At 43.3% G+C, this 16179-nt stretch overlaps 1 protein-coding gene and 1 long non-coding RNA gene across 2 annotated transcripts; one reads left to right on the forward strand and one right to left on the reverse strand.

Annotated features, from left to right (window-relative positions):
- Positions 1-3391, reverse strand: LOC139567545 (zinc finger protein 16-like). The gene is made up of 2 exons (XM_071388890.1): positions 2825-3391; positions 1-1075 (listed from the first exon to the last, which is right to left on the reverse strand). Exons 1-2 carry the CDS (start codon positions 2988-2990, stop codon positions 171-173), a joined length of 1071 nt encoding a protein of 356 aa, XP_071244991.1. The 5' UTR covers positions 2991-3391; the 3' UTR covers positions 1-170.
- Positions 2880-11257, forward strand: LOC139567546 (uncharacterized). The gene is made up of 4 exons (XR_011673423.1): positions 2880-3007; positions 9293-9368; positions 9486-9575; positions 9699-11257. It is a non-coding gene; the product is annotated as an uncharacterized lncRNA (long non-coding RNA).
- Positions 11258-16179: the final 4922 nt, after the last annotated feature.

Here is a 16179-nt window from a genome sequence, read left to right on the forward strand (position 1 = left end):
TGTTATATAAAATCAAACTTTATTGTTCATAGAATGTTTTACAAAAGTGAATCTATTATTCTAAAACCCAGAGAATGAATGATCCAGTTGCTTTGCTTTTCCAAAGTGTTGTCCATCTTCTAACAAGATGTCTTTGTGCTAATTCTTTCTGTGCTTTTATTCTGTTTTCTTTATTTGTTTATTTCTTTGTGGACGTTCACTCCTGTGTGAGTCAGTATGTGCAAGTTCAAGTTCCCTTTCCGATTGAAGCTTTTCCCACAGTCACCACAGCTAAATGGTTTCTCTCCAGTGTGAGTCAGTACATGCCTCCTTAGGTCCCCCTTCTGAATGAAACTCTTCCCACAGTCACCACAGCTAAATGGTTTCTCTCCTGTGTGAATCCTCATATGTCTGGACAGGTGTCCTTTGAGTTTGAAGGTCTTTCCACAAAAGGGGCAGGTGCAGGGTTTCTCCACGTGACAGAATCTGACATGGGCCTTTAATTTACAGGTGGAGTTGTAGTGTTTTTTGCAGAGGCGGCATTCGCTGGGTCTCTTCTTGGCGAGAGTCACATGCCCCTGTAGGTCAGCTGTCAGAGCAAACGTTTCACCACAGTCAAAGCAGCGGTGAGTTTTTCTAGACGTGGTGCTGGGTTTGGAACAGTGTTCCCTCATTGATGGGTTGGAATTCAATGGTGGGCTGCTGTCAAGTCCTACTGGGTCGCTGCTTACAGTTGAGCTGTGGCTGTAGGCATTGTTTTGATTATCTGGAGGGTCACAGGGAATGTCGAGACCCTCTAGGTGGGTAACGGTGACAAAATGTGGGAGATCCACTGGTTTAGAGTTACTGTCTCTGTTCTCCACTGTCTGGGTTTGGGGAAGAGAAAAGGACTGTTGGTTTTCCTGATCACATTTACTTTTCACACAAATTGGAGGTAATTTGAACACACTATCTTCCTCCTGACAGGTCCAGAGTTCCTCCTGTTCCTCTTTAATCTGTGTGGGTTCTAGGTCCTCCTGCTGCAGACTGGTTCTCCACTCCTGCTGCTCAGGGGGAACCTCGTTTTCAGTGACAGCAACAGATAACCGAAGGGACTCTGGAGGGAAGGCGAGGAGGAGCAGAGGTTATCTATACCATATAAATAAAAACCCTTCATCTCTATAGAAGATACACAGTACTAGTCAAAAGTTTGGACACAGTCATTCAAGGGTTTTTCTTTATTTTGACTATTTTCTACATTTTACAATAGTGAAGACATCAAACTATGAAATAACACACATGGAATCATGTAGTAACCAAAAAGTGTTAAACAAATCAAAATATATTTTATATTTGAGATTCTTCAAATAGCCACCCTTTGCCTTGACAGCTTTGCACACTATTGGCATTCTCTCAACTAGCTTCATGAGGTAGTCACCTGGAATGCATTTCAATTAACAGGTGTGCCTGTTAAATGTGTGGAATTTCTTTCCTTCTTAATGCGTTTGAGCTATTCAGTTGTGTTGAGACATGGTATGGGTGGTAAGGAAGATAGCCCTATTTGATAAAAGACCAAGTCCAAATTATGGCAAGAACAGGTCAAATAAGCAAAGAGAAACGACAGTACATTACTTTAAGACATGAAAGTCAGTCAATCCAGGAAATGTGAAGAACTTTGAACGTTTTTTTCAAATGCAGTCGCAAAAACACTCAAGCGCTATGATGAAACTGGGTCTCATGAGGACCGCCACAGGAAAGGAAGACCCAGAGTTACCTCTGCTGCTGAGGATAAGTTCATTAGAGTTAATTGAACCTCAGATTGCAGCCCAAATGCTTCCGAGTTAAAGTAACAGACACATCCCAACATCAACTGTTTAGAGGAGACTGCGTGAATCAGGCCTTCATGGTCGAATTGCTACAAAGAAACCACTACTAAAGGACACCAATAAGAAGAAGAAGAGACTTGCTTGGGCCAAGAAACACAAGCAATAGACATTAGACAAGTGGAAACAGTCCTTTGGTCTGATGAGTCCAAATTTGAGATTTTTGGTTTCAACCGCCATGTCTTTGTGAGACGCAGAGTAGGTGAACGCATGATCTCCGCATGTGTGGTTCCCACCGTGGCTACCACAGCATGCTGCATTGATACACCATCCCATCTGGTTTGCGCTTAGTGGGACTATCATTTGTTTTTCAACAGAACAATGACCCAACACACCTCCAGTCTGTGTAAGGGATATTTAAGTAAGAAAGAGAGTGATGGAGTGCTGCATCAGATGACCTGGCCTACACAATCACCCGATCTTAACCCAATTGAAATGGTTTGGGATGAGTTGGACCGCAGAGTGAAGGAAAAGCAGCCAACAAGTGCTCAGCATATGTGGGAACTCCTTCAAGACTGTTGGAAAAGCATTCCTCGTGAAGCTGGTTGAGAGAATTCCAAGAGTGTGCAAAGCTGTCATCAAGGCAAAGAGTGGCTACTTTGAAGAATAAAAAATATATTTTGATTTGTTTAACACTTTTTTGGCTACTACATGATTCCATGTGTTATTTCATAGTTTTGAAGTCTTCACTATTATTCTACAATGTAGAAAATAGTAAAAACAAAGAATAACCCTTGAATGAGTAGGTGTGTCCAAACTCTTGACTGGTACTGTATATAACCAACGTTAAGACATGCCGGTGTACACATACCGAGCTATATGCTATTTCAATAAGCTTTTCGTGACAACTTTTTCATAATGCACAATAAACGTTACATTGAACTATTTAAAAATGTATTAAATGGTAATCACTGTTTGTCTAAACAACTTAGCTGTTCATAAAACATTATTGTAGCTAGGTATTTGTAAATCTACATACGAACCTTCTCTACATAGTTTTATGTCCGGTGCAATCCGAAGCAGTCTCCGTAGCCGATCATTCTCTTCCTGGTACTCGACTACCGTTTTCTCAACCGCCCCGAAAATCTCCACAGCAGCCGCCGTTAAACGCTCATTTAAGAACAGGCGCAACATTTGTAATGTAGACATGTTTAGTCGACTGAGAGGTGAGTATACACTGATAACGAACCTCTTTTGTCTGTGGTATGGTTTTATCCACGAGAAAGTAATGGTTGCCGCTGTCCACAAAACAAACCATCTCCCAGTTTTACTTCCGCATTGTCTTCTTCTGTTTGTATCAGTCGGTTGTGAGCCAGTAAACACATCACAGCATCCCCACGTGGATGGATGTTTACTAGAAGGTACACAGACATAAAAATAAAAATAAACACCTTTTATTTAACCAGGTAGGCCAGTTGAGAACAAGTTCTCATTTACAACTGCGACCTGGCAACGATAAAGCAAAGCAGTGCGACACAAACAACAACACAGAGTTACACATAGAATAAACAAACGTACAGTCAATAACACAATAGAAAAAATCTATATACAGTGTGTGCAAATGAGGTAAGATTAGGGAGGTAAGGCAATAAATAGGTCGTAGTGACGAAGTAATTACAATTTAGCAATTAAACACGAGTGATAGATGTGCAGAAGATGAATGCGCAAGTAGAGATACTTGGGTGCAAAGGAGAAAAAAACAATATGGGGATGAGGTAGTTGGATGGGCTATTTACAGATGGGCTATGTACAGGTGCAATGATCTGTGAGCTGCTCTGACAGCTGATGCTTAAAGATAGTGAGGGAGATATGAGTCTCAAGCTTCAGTGATTTTTGCAATTCGTTCCAGTCATTGGCAGCAGAGAACTGGAAGGAAAGGCAGCCAAAGAAAGAATTGGCTTTGAGGGTGACCAGTGAAATATACCTTCTGGAGCGCGTGCTATGGGTGGGTGCTGCTATGGTGACCAGTGAGCTAAGGCAGGGCTTTACCTAGCAAACACTTATAGATGACCTGGAGCCAGTGGGTTTGGCGACGAATATGAAGCGAGGCCCAGCCAACGAGAGCATATAGGTCGCAGTGGTGGGTAGTATATGGGGCTTTGGTGACAAAACGGATGGCACTGTGATAGATTGCATCCAATTTGTTGAGTAGAGTGTTGGAGGATATTTTGTAAATGACATTGCCGAAGTCAGATGCGGGCAGCGATCGGTTGAAGAGCATGCATTTAGTTTTACTTGCATTTAAGAGCAGTTGGAGGCCACGGAAGGAGAGTTGTATGGCATTGAAGCTCGTCTGGAGGTTTGTTAACACAGTGTCCAAAGATGCGCCAGAGGTATACAGAATGGTGTTGTGTGCGTAGAGGTGGATCAGAGAATCACCAGCAGCAAGAGCAACATCATTGATGTATACAGAGAAAAGAGTCGGCCCGAGAATTGAACCCTGATGCACCCCCATAGAGACTGCCAGAGGTCCGGACAACAGGCCCTCCGATTTGACACACTGAACTCTGTCTGAGAAGTAGTTGAACCAGGCGAGGCAGTCATTTGAGAAACCAAGGCTGTTGAGTCTGCCGATAAGAATGTGGTGATTGACAGAGTCGAAAGCCTTAGCCAGGTGATATCGTTTAGGACCTTGAGCGTGGCTGAGGTGCACCCATGACCAGCTCGGAAACCAGATTGCATAGCGGAGAAGGTATGGTGGGATTCGAAATGGTCGGTGATCTGTTTGTTGACTTCGCTTTCGAAGACCTTAGAAAGGCAGGGTAGGATAGATATAGGTCTGTAGCAGTTTGGGTCAAGAGTGTCCCCCCTTTGAAGAGGGGGATGACCGCAGCTGCTTTCCAATCTTTGGAAATCTCAGACGACACGAAAGAGAGGTTGAACAGGCTAGTAATAGGGGTTGCAACAATTTCGGCCGATCATTTTAGAAAGAAAGGGTCCAGATTGTCTAGCCCGGCTGATTTGTAGGGGTCCAGATTTTGCAGCTCTTTCAGAACATCAGCTGTCTGGATTTGGTTGAAGGAGAAGCGGAGGGGGGGCTTGGGCAAGTTGCTGCGGGGGGTACAGGGCTGTTGACCGTTGTAGGGGTAGCCAGGTGGAAAGCATGGCCAGCCGTAGTTAAATGCTTATTGAAATTCTCAATTGTCGTGGATTTATCGGTGGTGACAGTGTTTCCTAGCCTCAGTGCAGTGGGCAGCTGGGAGGAGGTGCTCTTATTCTCCATGGACTTTACAGTGTCCCAGAACTTTTTGGAGTTTGTGCTACAGGATGCAAATTTCTGTTTGAAAAAGCTAGCCTTTACTTTCCTAACTGCCTGTGTGGGATATTCGATGCTAATGCGGTACACCACAGGATGTTTTTGTGCTGGTCAAGGGCAGATGGGTCTTGAGTGAACCAAGGGCTATTTCTGTTCCTGGTTCTACATTTTTTGAACGGGGCATGCTTATTTAAGATGGTGAGGAAAGCACTTTTAAAGAATAACCAGGCATCCTCTACTGACGGAATGAGGTCTATATCCTTCCAGGATACCCGGGCCAGGTCGATTAGAAAGGCTGCTCCCTGAAGTGTTTTAGGGAGCGTTTGACAGTGATGAGGGGTGGTTGTTTGACCGCAGACCCATTACGGACACAGGCAATGAGGCAGTGATCGCTGAGATCCTGGTTGAAGACAGCAGAGGTGTATTTAGAGGGCAGGTTGGTCAGGATGATATCTATGAGGGTGCCCGTGTTTATGGATTTGGGGTTGTACCTGGTAGGTTCATTGATAATCTGTGTGAGATTGAGGGCATCTAGCTTAGATTGTAGGATGGCCAGGGTGTTAAGCATGTCCCAGTTTAGGTCAACTAACAGTACGAGCTTTGAAGATAGATGGGGGGCAATCAATTCACATATGGTGTCCAGGGCACAGCTGGGGGCTGAAGGTGGTCTATAACAAGCTGCAACGGTGAGAGACTTGTTTCTGGAAAGGTGTATTTTTAGAAGTAGAAGCTCGAATTGTTTGGGCACGGACCTGGATAGTATAACAGAACTCTGCAGGCTATCTCTGAAGTAGATTGCAACTCCACCCCCTTTGGCAGTTCTATCTTGTTGGAAAATGTTATAGTTAGGGATGGAAATTTCAGGATTTTTGGTGACCTTCCTAAGCCAGGATTCAGACACCGCTAGGACATCCGGGTTGGCAGAGTGTGCTAAAGCAGTGAATAAAACAAATCTAGGGAGGAGGCTTCTAATGTTAACATGCATGAAACCAAGGCTTTTACGGTTACAGAAGTCAACAAATGAGAGTGCCTGGGGAATGGGAGTGGAGCTAGGCGCTGCAGGGCCTGGATTAACCTCTACATCACCAGAGGAACAGAGGAGGAGTAGGATAAGGGTACGGCTAAAGGCTATGAGAACTGGTCGTCTGGTGCGTTCGGAACAGAGAGTAAAAGGAGCAGGTTTCTGGACGGGGAAGAATAGATTCAAGGCATAATGTACAGACAAGGGTATGGTAGGATGTGAATACAGTGGAGGTAAACCTAGGCATTGAGTGACGATGAGAGAAGTTTTGTCTCTAGAGACACCATTTAAACCAGGTGAGGTCACCGCATGTGTGGGAGGTGGAACAAAAGGGCTAGCTAAAGCATATTGAGCAGGGCTGGAGGCTCTACAGTGAAATAAGACAATTATCACTAACCAAAACAGCAATGGACAAGGCAAATTGACATTAGGGAGAGGCATGCGTAGCCGTGTGATTATAGGGACCAGTGAGTAGCTAGGCAAACTGTAGACACGGTGATTCAGACAGCTAGCGGGCCGGCGCTAGCAGGCTAGCAGAAGGACCTTAGGGGGACGTCGCGGAGGAAGAGTCTGTTTCCCCCTCATGATGGATCGGCAGGGCTCTGTGTAGGCAGTAAAAGGGTCCAGGCCAATTGGCAAAATAGGTATTGTAGCCCAAGAAATTGGCTGATGGACCTCTTCAGCTAACAGTCCGATATGCTCTAGACAGCTAGCAGCCTGTGGCTAGCAGGCTAGCGAATGGGCCTTCAGGGGACGTCGCGACGGAGGAGCCTGTTGAAACCCCTTCGGGCGGATTACGTCAGTAGACCAGTCGTGGTGGATCGGTGGGGCTCCGTGTTGGCAGTAAAAGGGGTCCATGCCAATTGGCAAAATAGGTATTGTAGCCCAAGGAGTGGCTGATGAACCTCTAGTTCTAGTTCCAGGCTAACTGGTGCTTGCTTCGGGACAGAGACGTTAGCCAGGAGAAGCTACTCGGATAGCAGCTAGCTAGCTGCGCTGATCCAGGTGAAAAGGTTCAGAGCTTGCGGTAGGAATCCGAAGATATGGAGATTTGGTGGAGAAAAAGCAGTCCGGTATGCTCTGGGTTGAATCGTGTTATGCAGACTGTCAGGAGTTTGCCCGGGCTAAGGTTAGCTGATGACCGCTAGCAGTGGCTAACTGACTACTAGCTAGTAGCTAGTTAGCTGGCTAGCTTCTATTGGGGGTTCCGGTTGGTGTTAATGGACAGTCCAGCAAGCATCGGCTGTGTAGCCGAGTGATCATAGGGTCCAATAAGCAGCACTAGATGAAACAGGGAACAGTTCGATAGTCGATTACTACGTTGAACGAGCGGGAGACATGGCGTTCAGGGAGCAGGCCGGGGCTAGCAGATGGATCATCACCAAACATCTACGACGCAGAGACCGATTGAGAGCACATCGGCCGAGTTACGTCAGCAGACCAGCGGACCAGTCGTGATGGATCGGCGGGGCTCCGTGTCGACAAAGGGTCCAGGCCAGTGGCAAGAGAAGTGTTGTAGTTGTGTACTTCGTTTGCTAGCCGGGAGATGGGCCTAGCTTGGGGCTAACTTGTGCATGCTTCTGGACAAGGGCGTTAGCCACAATAGCTCCTCAGTAGCAACTAGCTAGCTGCGAAGATCTGGTGTAATGGTCCAGAGCTTGCGGCAGGAATCCGGAGATGTAGTGGAAAAAAACTGTCCGATATGCTCAGGGCTGGTATCGCGCTGTGCAGACTGGCAGGTATTATCCGAGCTTTCCAGGCTAAAGAGGCAGGAGTCCGAGCTAAAGGTAAAGACCGCTAGCAGAGGCTAACAATGACTAAATAGCTAGCAGCTTATTAGCTAGCTAGCTACTGATGGAGGTTCCAGTTATAAGGTCTAAAAAATTGCTGATCCATACCACATTGGGTGAGGCGGGTTGCAGGAATGTATATTTATTTTGAAAATGGAAAAAAGAGATTGAAATGTGTACAAAAAAACCCAGAAAAATACTATATTTACATGGGACGAAAACAAACACGTCTTGGATTTAGGTTAGTTTCCAAACAGTCTAATAATGGAAAGAGAGAAACTACAAATGGGAAAACAGTTATAATAACTGATATGGTCATCTATGATCATTTCTTGCATGAACTGAAAGACAACACATTGTAACACGCGACTTCTGGTAACTGTAACGGCTTGAGAGGGACTGATGTGATAGTGTTTGCAATAAACCAGAGAATGCGGTTATCAGGAGCGATTATAAAGAATGTTATTGAAAAACACTGCAATGCACTTAAAACAGAGTTTGCACTTATTCAAGGTGCACTTATCAGGAGTGCACTTATCAGGTGTATATATAACTTCTAACAATGTCATGAATGAGCAGCATTACAGTTTTCCCCAATTGTTTACACACTCAAATTGGAACTTGAAAGTTGAAACGCAATCACAGAAACCTGAAATTCAAGTATCAAATCCCTAAACCAAGTCTGCAAAATTGCAAGCACAATTTCTGCTTTACACTCAAGTTTTCAATTCTATATCACACCTTTTGCGAAACACTACACACAGTTCTCTACATTATTATAGATATTAAAATATCTTTAGTCCCTTTGGAAAGCAACGCCAATCACAATGCCAAGCTCTATACACCAATTGGCAACACCCACTCCTCACAGGTGTAAACACTAGTGGCTGAATTGTTCACTTAGAAATCAGAGCTTTAGCACTATAAAAGGCCACAGATGAGCTCTCCTGTTTTGGAGGAAAATGGAAGTCAAGGGTGAAGCAAGAGGCTAGAGGGGAAGGAGTGAGAGTAAGACGAGGACGAGGAAGACGAGGACGAGGAAGGACAGTTGTCTCAGATAAGGTCAGGGCCACATTGTTTGACAATGTGCTCAACCATGGATTGAGTATGAGGGAGGCTGGGCAGAGTTCAGCCTAACCTGAGCTGCTACACGGTTGCATCTATCATCCGTACATTCAGAAATGAGAACCGGTAAGTTACTTACCATCTACACTATGCTCTTTATGTATGTATACTGTAGTATACTGCAGTCCGACATATCAGTAGGCCTATGTTACTCAGTGATTGTTGGCCAATGTTACAGTAATGTAATTTCATATAGAAAGAAAATAGATTATTTTAGTTTTCTGTAACCAATCATATCATATTTGTGGATCTTCTGCAGAACTGAGAGACGGCTAGGCCATGGTGGAAGACACCGGCTGTTCACACCAGAACAGGAGACCGCTATTGTGAACATGGTAGTGGCAAACAATATCATTAGACTACGAGAAATCCAGAACCACATAATTACAGACAACACAATATTCAATAACATTCACCAGGTGTGCTTGTCTACATTGGACCGTGTATTACAGTGCAACCGAATCCGGATGAAACAGGTCTACAGGGTGCCATTAGAGCGAAACTCAGAGAGGGTTAAAGAACATCGCTATGAATATGTGCAAGTAAGTACTATACTGTGAATTTACAATCATATAAGCACTGTATAGACACATTACAGTACTGTATTGTGCCTCACCATAGTGACGGCTCTAGGTCTATGCCACATATTGTCTTGTCTGTTTCAGAGTCTTGGAGCTGGATGCCGCTGCAATTCAGCACGTTTATATTTACATTGATGAGGCTGGCTTCAACCTAGCCAAAAGAATGGGACGGAACATTATTGGCCATTGTGAATGTGCCTGGACAGCGTGGAGGGAATATCACCAATTGCGCAGCCATTAGCCAGCAAGGCGTCCTCCATCACCATGCCAACCTTGGTCCATACCACACCGCCCTTCTCATCACATTCCTGGACACACTACATGGCATCCTCATTCCAGCCGAGTAGAGGGGTGGACCAGAGCAGCCCAGGTATGTTGTCATCTGGGACACCGTGAGTTTCCACCGGGCTGCTCTGGTCCGCAACTGGTTCATCGACCAGCCACAATTTATTGTTCTATACCTCCAATCATATTCCCCATTCCTAAACCCAATTGAAGAGTTTATTCCGGCATGGCGATGGAAGGTGTATGACCACCATCCCCTCGCACGCATGCATCTTCTCCAGGCAATGGAGGATACACGTGGTGAAGTTGATGTGGGGGCTTTCGGCGGCTGGATCCGTCACTCCAGAAGATTCTTTCCCCACTGTTTATTCAGGGAGAACATCGCTTGTGATGTAGATGAGGTGCTGTGGCCAGACCAAAATAGGAGGCAGGATGCAGCCTAATGTCTTTTTTCTTACATTTTGCATGTGTTTTTGTGTTTAGAGTTTTGAAAGAATGAGCCACTTTCATTTTTTACATTTTTGTACAGAAAACCCTTTATCTTACTGAATGTTTTTCTCCTGAAAGTGTTACATACAAAACACAAGTGTTCAAAAATACTGCATGTTGGGAATACATTACAATGTTTTTGTTACTGTATTGCATTTGTGTGTGTTTGAGTAGGTATACATTATTGTAACAATCTTTTACAACCTGCTACAGTGTAACACTGAAAAGGCATAAACCTACTAATGGGATATTCATAGTAGTGTTTTGTGTTAATCACATCAGTGTGTTGTTGGTTGGTAAACAGATCTATTCATACGACGCGTGTGTGTCATTTTGGAAAGAGAGAAAACTGTTTTGAATTTAGTGTTTGCTTTCGCTTTTCAGTGTTGTCGTTTTCTGCTTCGTGTTTTGGGAAAATGGGCCAAAGATTCAGCAGACGTGTGGAAACAATTGTGGAAAATTGTAAGAAAAAATTTGAAATCTTCGACAAATGGAAGGAGATCTTTTCTGGAAAGTATATATATTTTATGTATCAAAAACATCAGTCTGACCATCACCCTGAGAGACATTACAATACAAACAAGTAGAAGAGGAGAAGTCCAGTGGCTATATGACTCAGGCTGGTTCCTATACTTGCCCTCTACAAGATCATCAGCAGACTCTATAACTGTCTTCCATCCTCTGACCAGCTCTCTCTGCTCAAGCCATGAACTGACCCTCTCCATCTTGGGTGGATGCAGCATTCAAAGACTTGGCCTCTATTGATTGACCTGGCCTGATATGTTGCTTGTTTGTTTTTTGCTCTTGAACTCCTTTTAGATTCTATGAAAAGCACTATAGAAGTTGAATAAATTATTATTATTCACCTGCTTCCACAGAGTACATATTTATTATCCTTGGGAGGACCGTCAGAGGCCCGGAATTAGCCTGCGTTCCCCATTGGAGGAGGGGGGTACATCCCCATTGGTAGGGGAGGTGGAGGCTTGCTCTGTAAAATGAAATATCAACAAAATGTAAAAACAAGTAGTACGCAACCATATAACACGCTCAAAGTTCAAATACAATTAAAATGCTCTGATTTAAAATGACAGTGGAAAGTTGATTCCATCTCCTGTGCAGCTGCTCTGCACTCTTATCCACCCATCTACTGAGAGTCTGATCCCACACAATCTGTGGAAGAAGATGATAGGAATGAGAGTCTTTAACAATCTACCGTTTTCTATCTTCAACTATCACTCAACCATTTCCAAATGACAAACTCTTTGTGTCCTGTGTATTGCGCTTGGTGTATTATTCCACTAATGTTTCTCGACAGGATATGAATATTTGTTGTCATCTGAGAGGTGGTCCTTCTTACGCCCGAAGCCCAGCCAGCCCTCTCTGCTGGTCTTGCACTTTACATCCAGGAGCGCCACAGTTGGTCGGCTCTGGACCACTTGCAGGAGTTTGAGTTGGTCCGTTGGGGGCAGAAGGATGTTCAGTCACGGGGCTGGTCTTCTATTCCTGGCCCAGGACGTCCACATACAGTGCATTCAAAAGCTATTCAGACCACTTGACTTTTTCCACATTTTGTTACGTTACATCCTTACTCTAAAATGAATTATATTTTTTTTACACACAATACTCCATAATGACAAAGCAACAACTGGTTTTTAGAAATTGGAACAAATTTATTTAAAAAAAAACTAAAATATCACATTTACATAAGTATTCAGACCCTTTACTCAGTACTTTGTTGAAGCACCTTTGGCAGCGATTACAGCCTCGAGTCTTCTTCGGTATGACACTGCAAGCTTCGCACATCTGTATTTGGGGAGTTTCTCCCATTCTTCTCTGCAGATCCTCGCAGGTTGGATGGGGAGCGTCGCTGTAGAGCTATTTTCAGGTCCCTCCAGAGATGTTCGATCGGGTTCAAGTCCGGGCTCTGGCTTGGCCACTCAAGGACATTCAGAGACTTGTCCTGAAGCCACTCCTGCATTGTCTTGGCTTTGTCCTTAGGGTCATTGTCCTGTTGGGATGTGAACCTTCCAGTCTTTTCTATAATTCATAAAGTGTTCCCATATTATAAAAATTTCTTGAGAGAATGCAAAGGGTGGCTATTGGAAGAATCTCAAATATAAAATATATTTTTGGTTACTACTTGATTCCATATGTGTTATTTCATCGTTTTGATGTCTTCACTATTATTCTACAATGTAGAAAATAGTAAAAAATATATTAAAACCCTTGAATGAGTAGGTGTTCTAAAACTTTTGACCGATAGTGTATATCCCCTAATAAGCACAACTGTAGGGACTCTGGGATAGGCTGTCCCACCCATTCTTCAAGCTTTTTAAGAACCTCCTTCCAAAAAGGGAGCACCATGGGACATTCCCATATACAGTTGAAGTCGGACGTTTACATGCACCTTAGCCAAATACATTTAAACTCAGTTTTTCACAATTGCTGACACTTAATCCTAGTAAAATTCTCTGTCTTAGGTCAGTTAGGATCAACACTTTATTTTAAGAATGTGAAATGTCAGAATAATAGTAGAGAGAATTATTTCAGCTTTTATTTCTTTCATCACATTCCCAGTGGGTCAGAAGTTTTCATACACTCAATTGGTAGCATTGCCTTTAAATTGTTTAACTTGAGTCAAACGTTTCGGGTAGCCTTCCACAAGCTTCCCACAATAAGTTGGGTGAATTTTGACCCATTCCTCCCGACAGAGCTGGTGTAACTGAGTCAGGTTTGTAGGCCTCCTTGCTCGCACACGCTTTTTCAGTTCTGCCCACACATTTTCTATAGGATTGAGGTCAGGGCTTTGTGATGGCCACTCCAATACCTTGACTTTGTTGTCCTTAAGCCATTTTGCCACAACTTTGGAAGTATGCTTGGGGTCATTGTCCATTTGGAAGACCCATTTGGACCAAGCTTTAACTTCCTGACTGATGTCTTGAGATGTTGCTTCAATATATCCACATAATTTTCCCTCATGATGCCAGCTATTTTGTGAAGTGTACCAGTGCATCCTGCAGCAAAGCACCCCCACAACATGATGCTGCCACCCCCGTGCTTCACGGTTGGGATGGTGTTCTTCAGCTTGCAAGCCTCCTCCTTTTTCCTCCAAACATAACAATGGTCATTATGACCAAACCGTTCTATTTTTGTTTCATCAGACCAGAGGACATTTCTCCAAAAAGTACATGGTACTGAACAATAACAGTATTTAAATATATATATATATATATATATATATACAAGATTAAATCAATATCATAAATGAGCAGCATTAGTACAAAATTGATGAACATTGATATTGGACAAATGCAAGTACACATTTTATTGGAGTATATATTTTTTTAAATGTCAATAACATCTGTCAGACTATTTTCCAGATATTTAAAAAACAAACGACCAGGAATTCCTGTTTATAATGACGTGAATACATCAAGAGACTTTGAACAGCAGACTGTGAGTTTTCAACTACTCTGTACTGTTAGATCAAATCAAACTTTTTCTTTACATAGAACTTTTTACAAAAGTAAATTCATGACATCTATTTATCTGAAACCCACAGAATGAATGATCCTTTGCTTTTCCAAAGTGTTGTCCATCTTCTAACAAGATGTCTTTGTCCTTATTCATTTCCTCTTTGTTTTTTCATTGTGTTTTCTTTCTTTGTTTCTTTCTTTGTGGACGTTCTCTCCTGTGTGAGTCAATATGTGCAAGTTCAGGTTCCCCTTCCGATTGAAGCTTTTCCCACAGTCGCCACAGCTAAATGGTTTCTCTCCAGTGTGAGTCAGTACATGCCTCCTTAGGTCCCCCTTCTGAATGAAACTCTTCCCACAGTCGCCACAGCTAAATGGTTTCTCTCCAGTGTGAGTCAGTACATGCCTCCTTAGGTCCCCCTTCTGAATGAAACTCTTCCCACAGTCATCACAGCTAAATGGTTTCTCTCCTGTGTGAATCCTCATATGTCTGGACAGGTGTCCTTTGAGTTTGAAGGTCTTTCCACAAAAGGGGCAGGTGAAGAGTTTCTCCACGTGACAGAGTCTGACATGGGCCTTCAATTTACAGGTGGAGTTGTAGCATTTTTTGCAGAGGCATAATTCGCTGCATCTCTTCTTGGCGAGAGTCACATGCCCCTGCAGGTCAGCTTTCAGAGCAAACGTTTCACCACAGTCAAAGCAGCGGTGATTTTTTTCTAGACGTGGTGCTGGGTTTGGAACAGTGTTCCCCCATTGATGGGTTGGGATCCAATGGTGGGCTGCTGTCAAGTCTTACTGGGTCACTGCTTACAGCTGAGCTGTTGCTGTAGGCATTGTTTTGATTATTTGGAAGGTCACAGGGAATGTCAAGACCCTTCAGGTGGGTAACAGTGACAAAAGGTGTGAGATCCACTGGTTTAGAGGTACTCTCTCTGTTCTCCACAGTCTGGGTTTGGAGAAGAGTCAAGGAATGAAGTGGGTTCACCTGATCACAATCACTTTTCAAATAAAGAAGAGGTAATTTGAACTCGATGATATCAGCCTCCTGCCCTTGAATCTGCTCTTCCTCCTGACTGGCCCCGAGTTCCTCATGTTCTTGTTTAATCTGTGTGGGCTCTGGGTCCTCCTTCCACAGACTGTGGATCCACTCCTGCTCAAAGTGTTGCTGCTCAAGGGGAACATTCTCTTCAGAAACAGCGAGAGAGAGCTGCAAGGAGTCTGGAGGGAAGGTGCAGAGGTTATTTGTATACCACAGAATTAAACATAACTGAATGATACAACTGAATGATAGATCTCTATGTTATATAGATCTACAGCCTTTAGACATACCTGAGTGCACATACCAAGCAATATGCTATTTCAATACGTTTTTCATGACAGACAACTTTTAAATCATGCACAGTAAAAAATGCATACAAAACTGTTCTATAAAGGCTTGCTAATGCTAAAGCAGCCCATTGGATTCCATGAATAGGTGGCGCCTAGTGTTTGGGTGAGTAGCTGCCGGAAGGGTTGTGGAATCCAAAGGGCTGGTTTAGCATTAGCAAGCAGCATTTCAATCTTCTAATTATATCATTATCAGCGACACCTTCCATCCTGGATTGAGGTACATTTTTCAAGCTATATCCTTGATTCGTCACTGCAGGACAAGCTGTGTTTCGACTTGAAAGAGAAGATACTGAACATCAAGTCGAGTTTTAACTAGATATTTATACTGCCCTACAAAGGCCAAGAGGACTAACTATGCAAACAGTGAAACTTGAGAAAAATGCCTGGAGTTTTTTTGCTACCCAGCCAAATATGGTGTAGGTAGATACAGTGCCTTAAAGTATTCACACCCTTTGACTTTTTACACATTTTGTTGTGTTACAGCCTGAATTGTAAATGGATTAAATAAAAAAATCTCACCCATCTACACACAATAACCCATAATGACAAAGTGAAAACATCTGACATTATTTATTGAAAATTAAATCTCATTTACATAAGTATTCACACTCCTGAGTCAATACTTTGTAGAAGCTCTTTTGGCAGCAATTACAGCTTTGAGTCATCTTGGGTATGTCTGTATCAGCTTTGGATTTGTGAATTTTCTCCCATTCTTCTTTGCAGATAGTCTCAAGCTCCGTTAAATTAGATGTGGAGTGGCTGTGAACAGCAATCTTCAAGTCTTTACACAGAATTTCAATGGGATTCAAGTTCAAGCTTTGGCTGGGCCACTCAATGACTTTTACATTATTATTCTGAAGCCATTCCAGCAATGCTTTGGCTGTATGCTTTGGGTCATTGTCCTATTGGAATGTAAATATTTGCCCCCA

The sequence above is a fragment of the Salvelinus alpinus genome, chromosome 2 (assembly GCF_045679555.1).
Source record: "Salvelinus alpinus chromosome 2, SLU_Salpinus.1, whole genome shotgun sequence".
NCBI classification, from domain to species: Eukaryota; Metazoa; Chordata; class Actinopteri; order Salmoniformes; family Salmonidae; genus Salvelinus; species Salvelinus alpinus.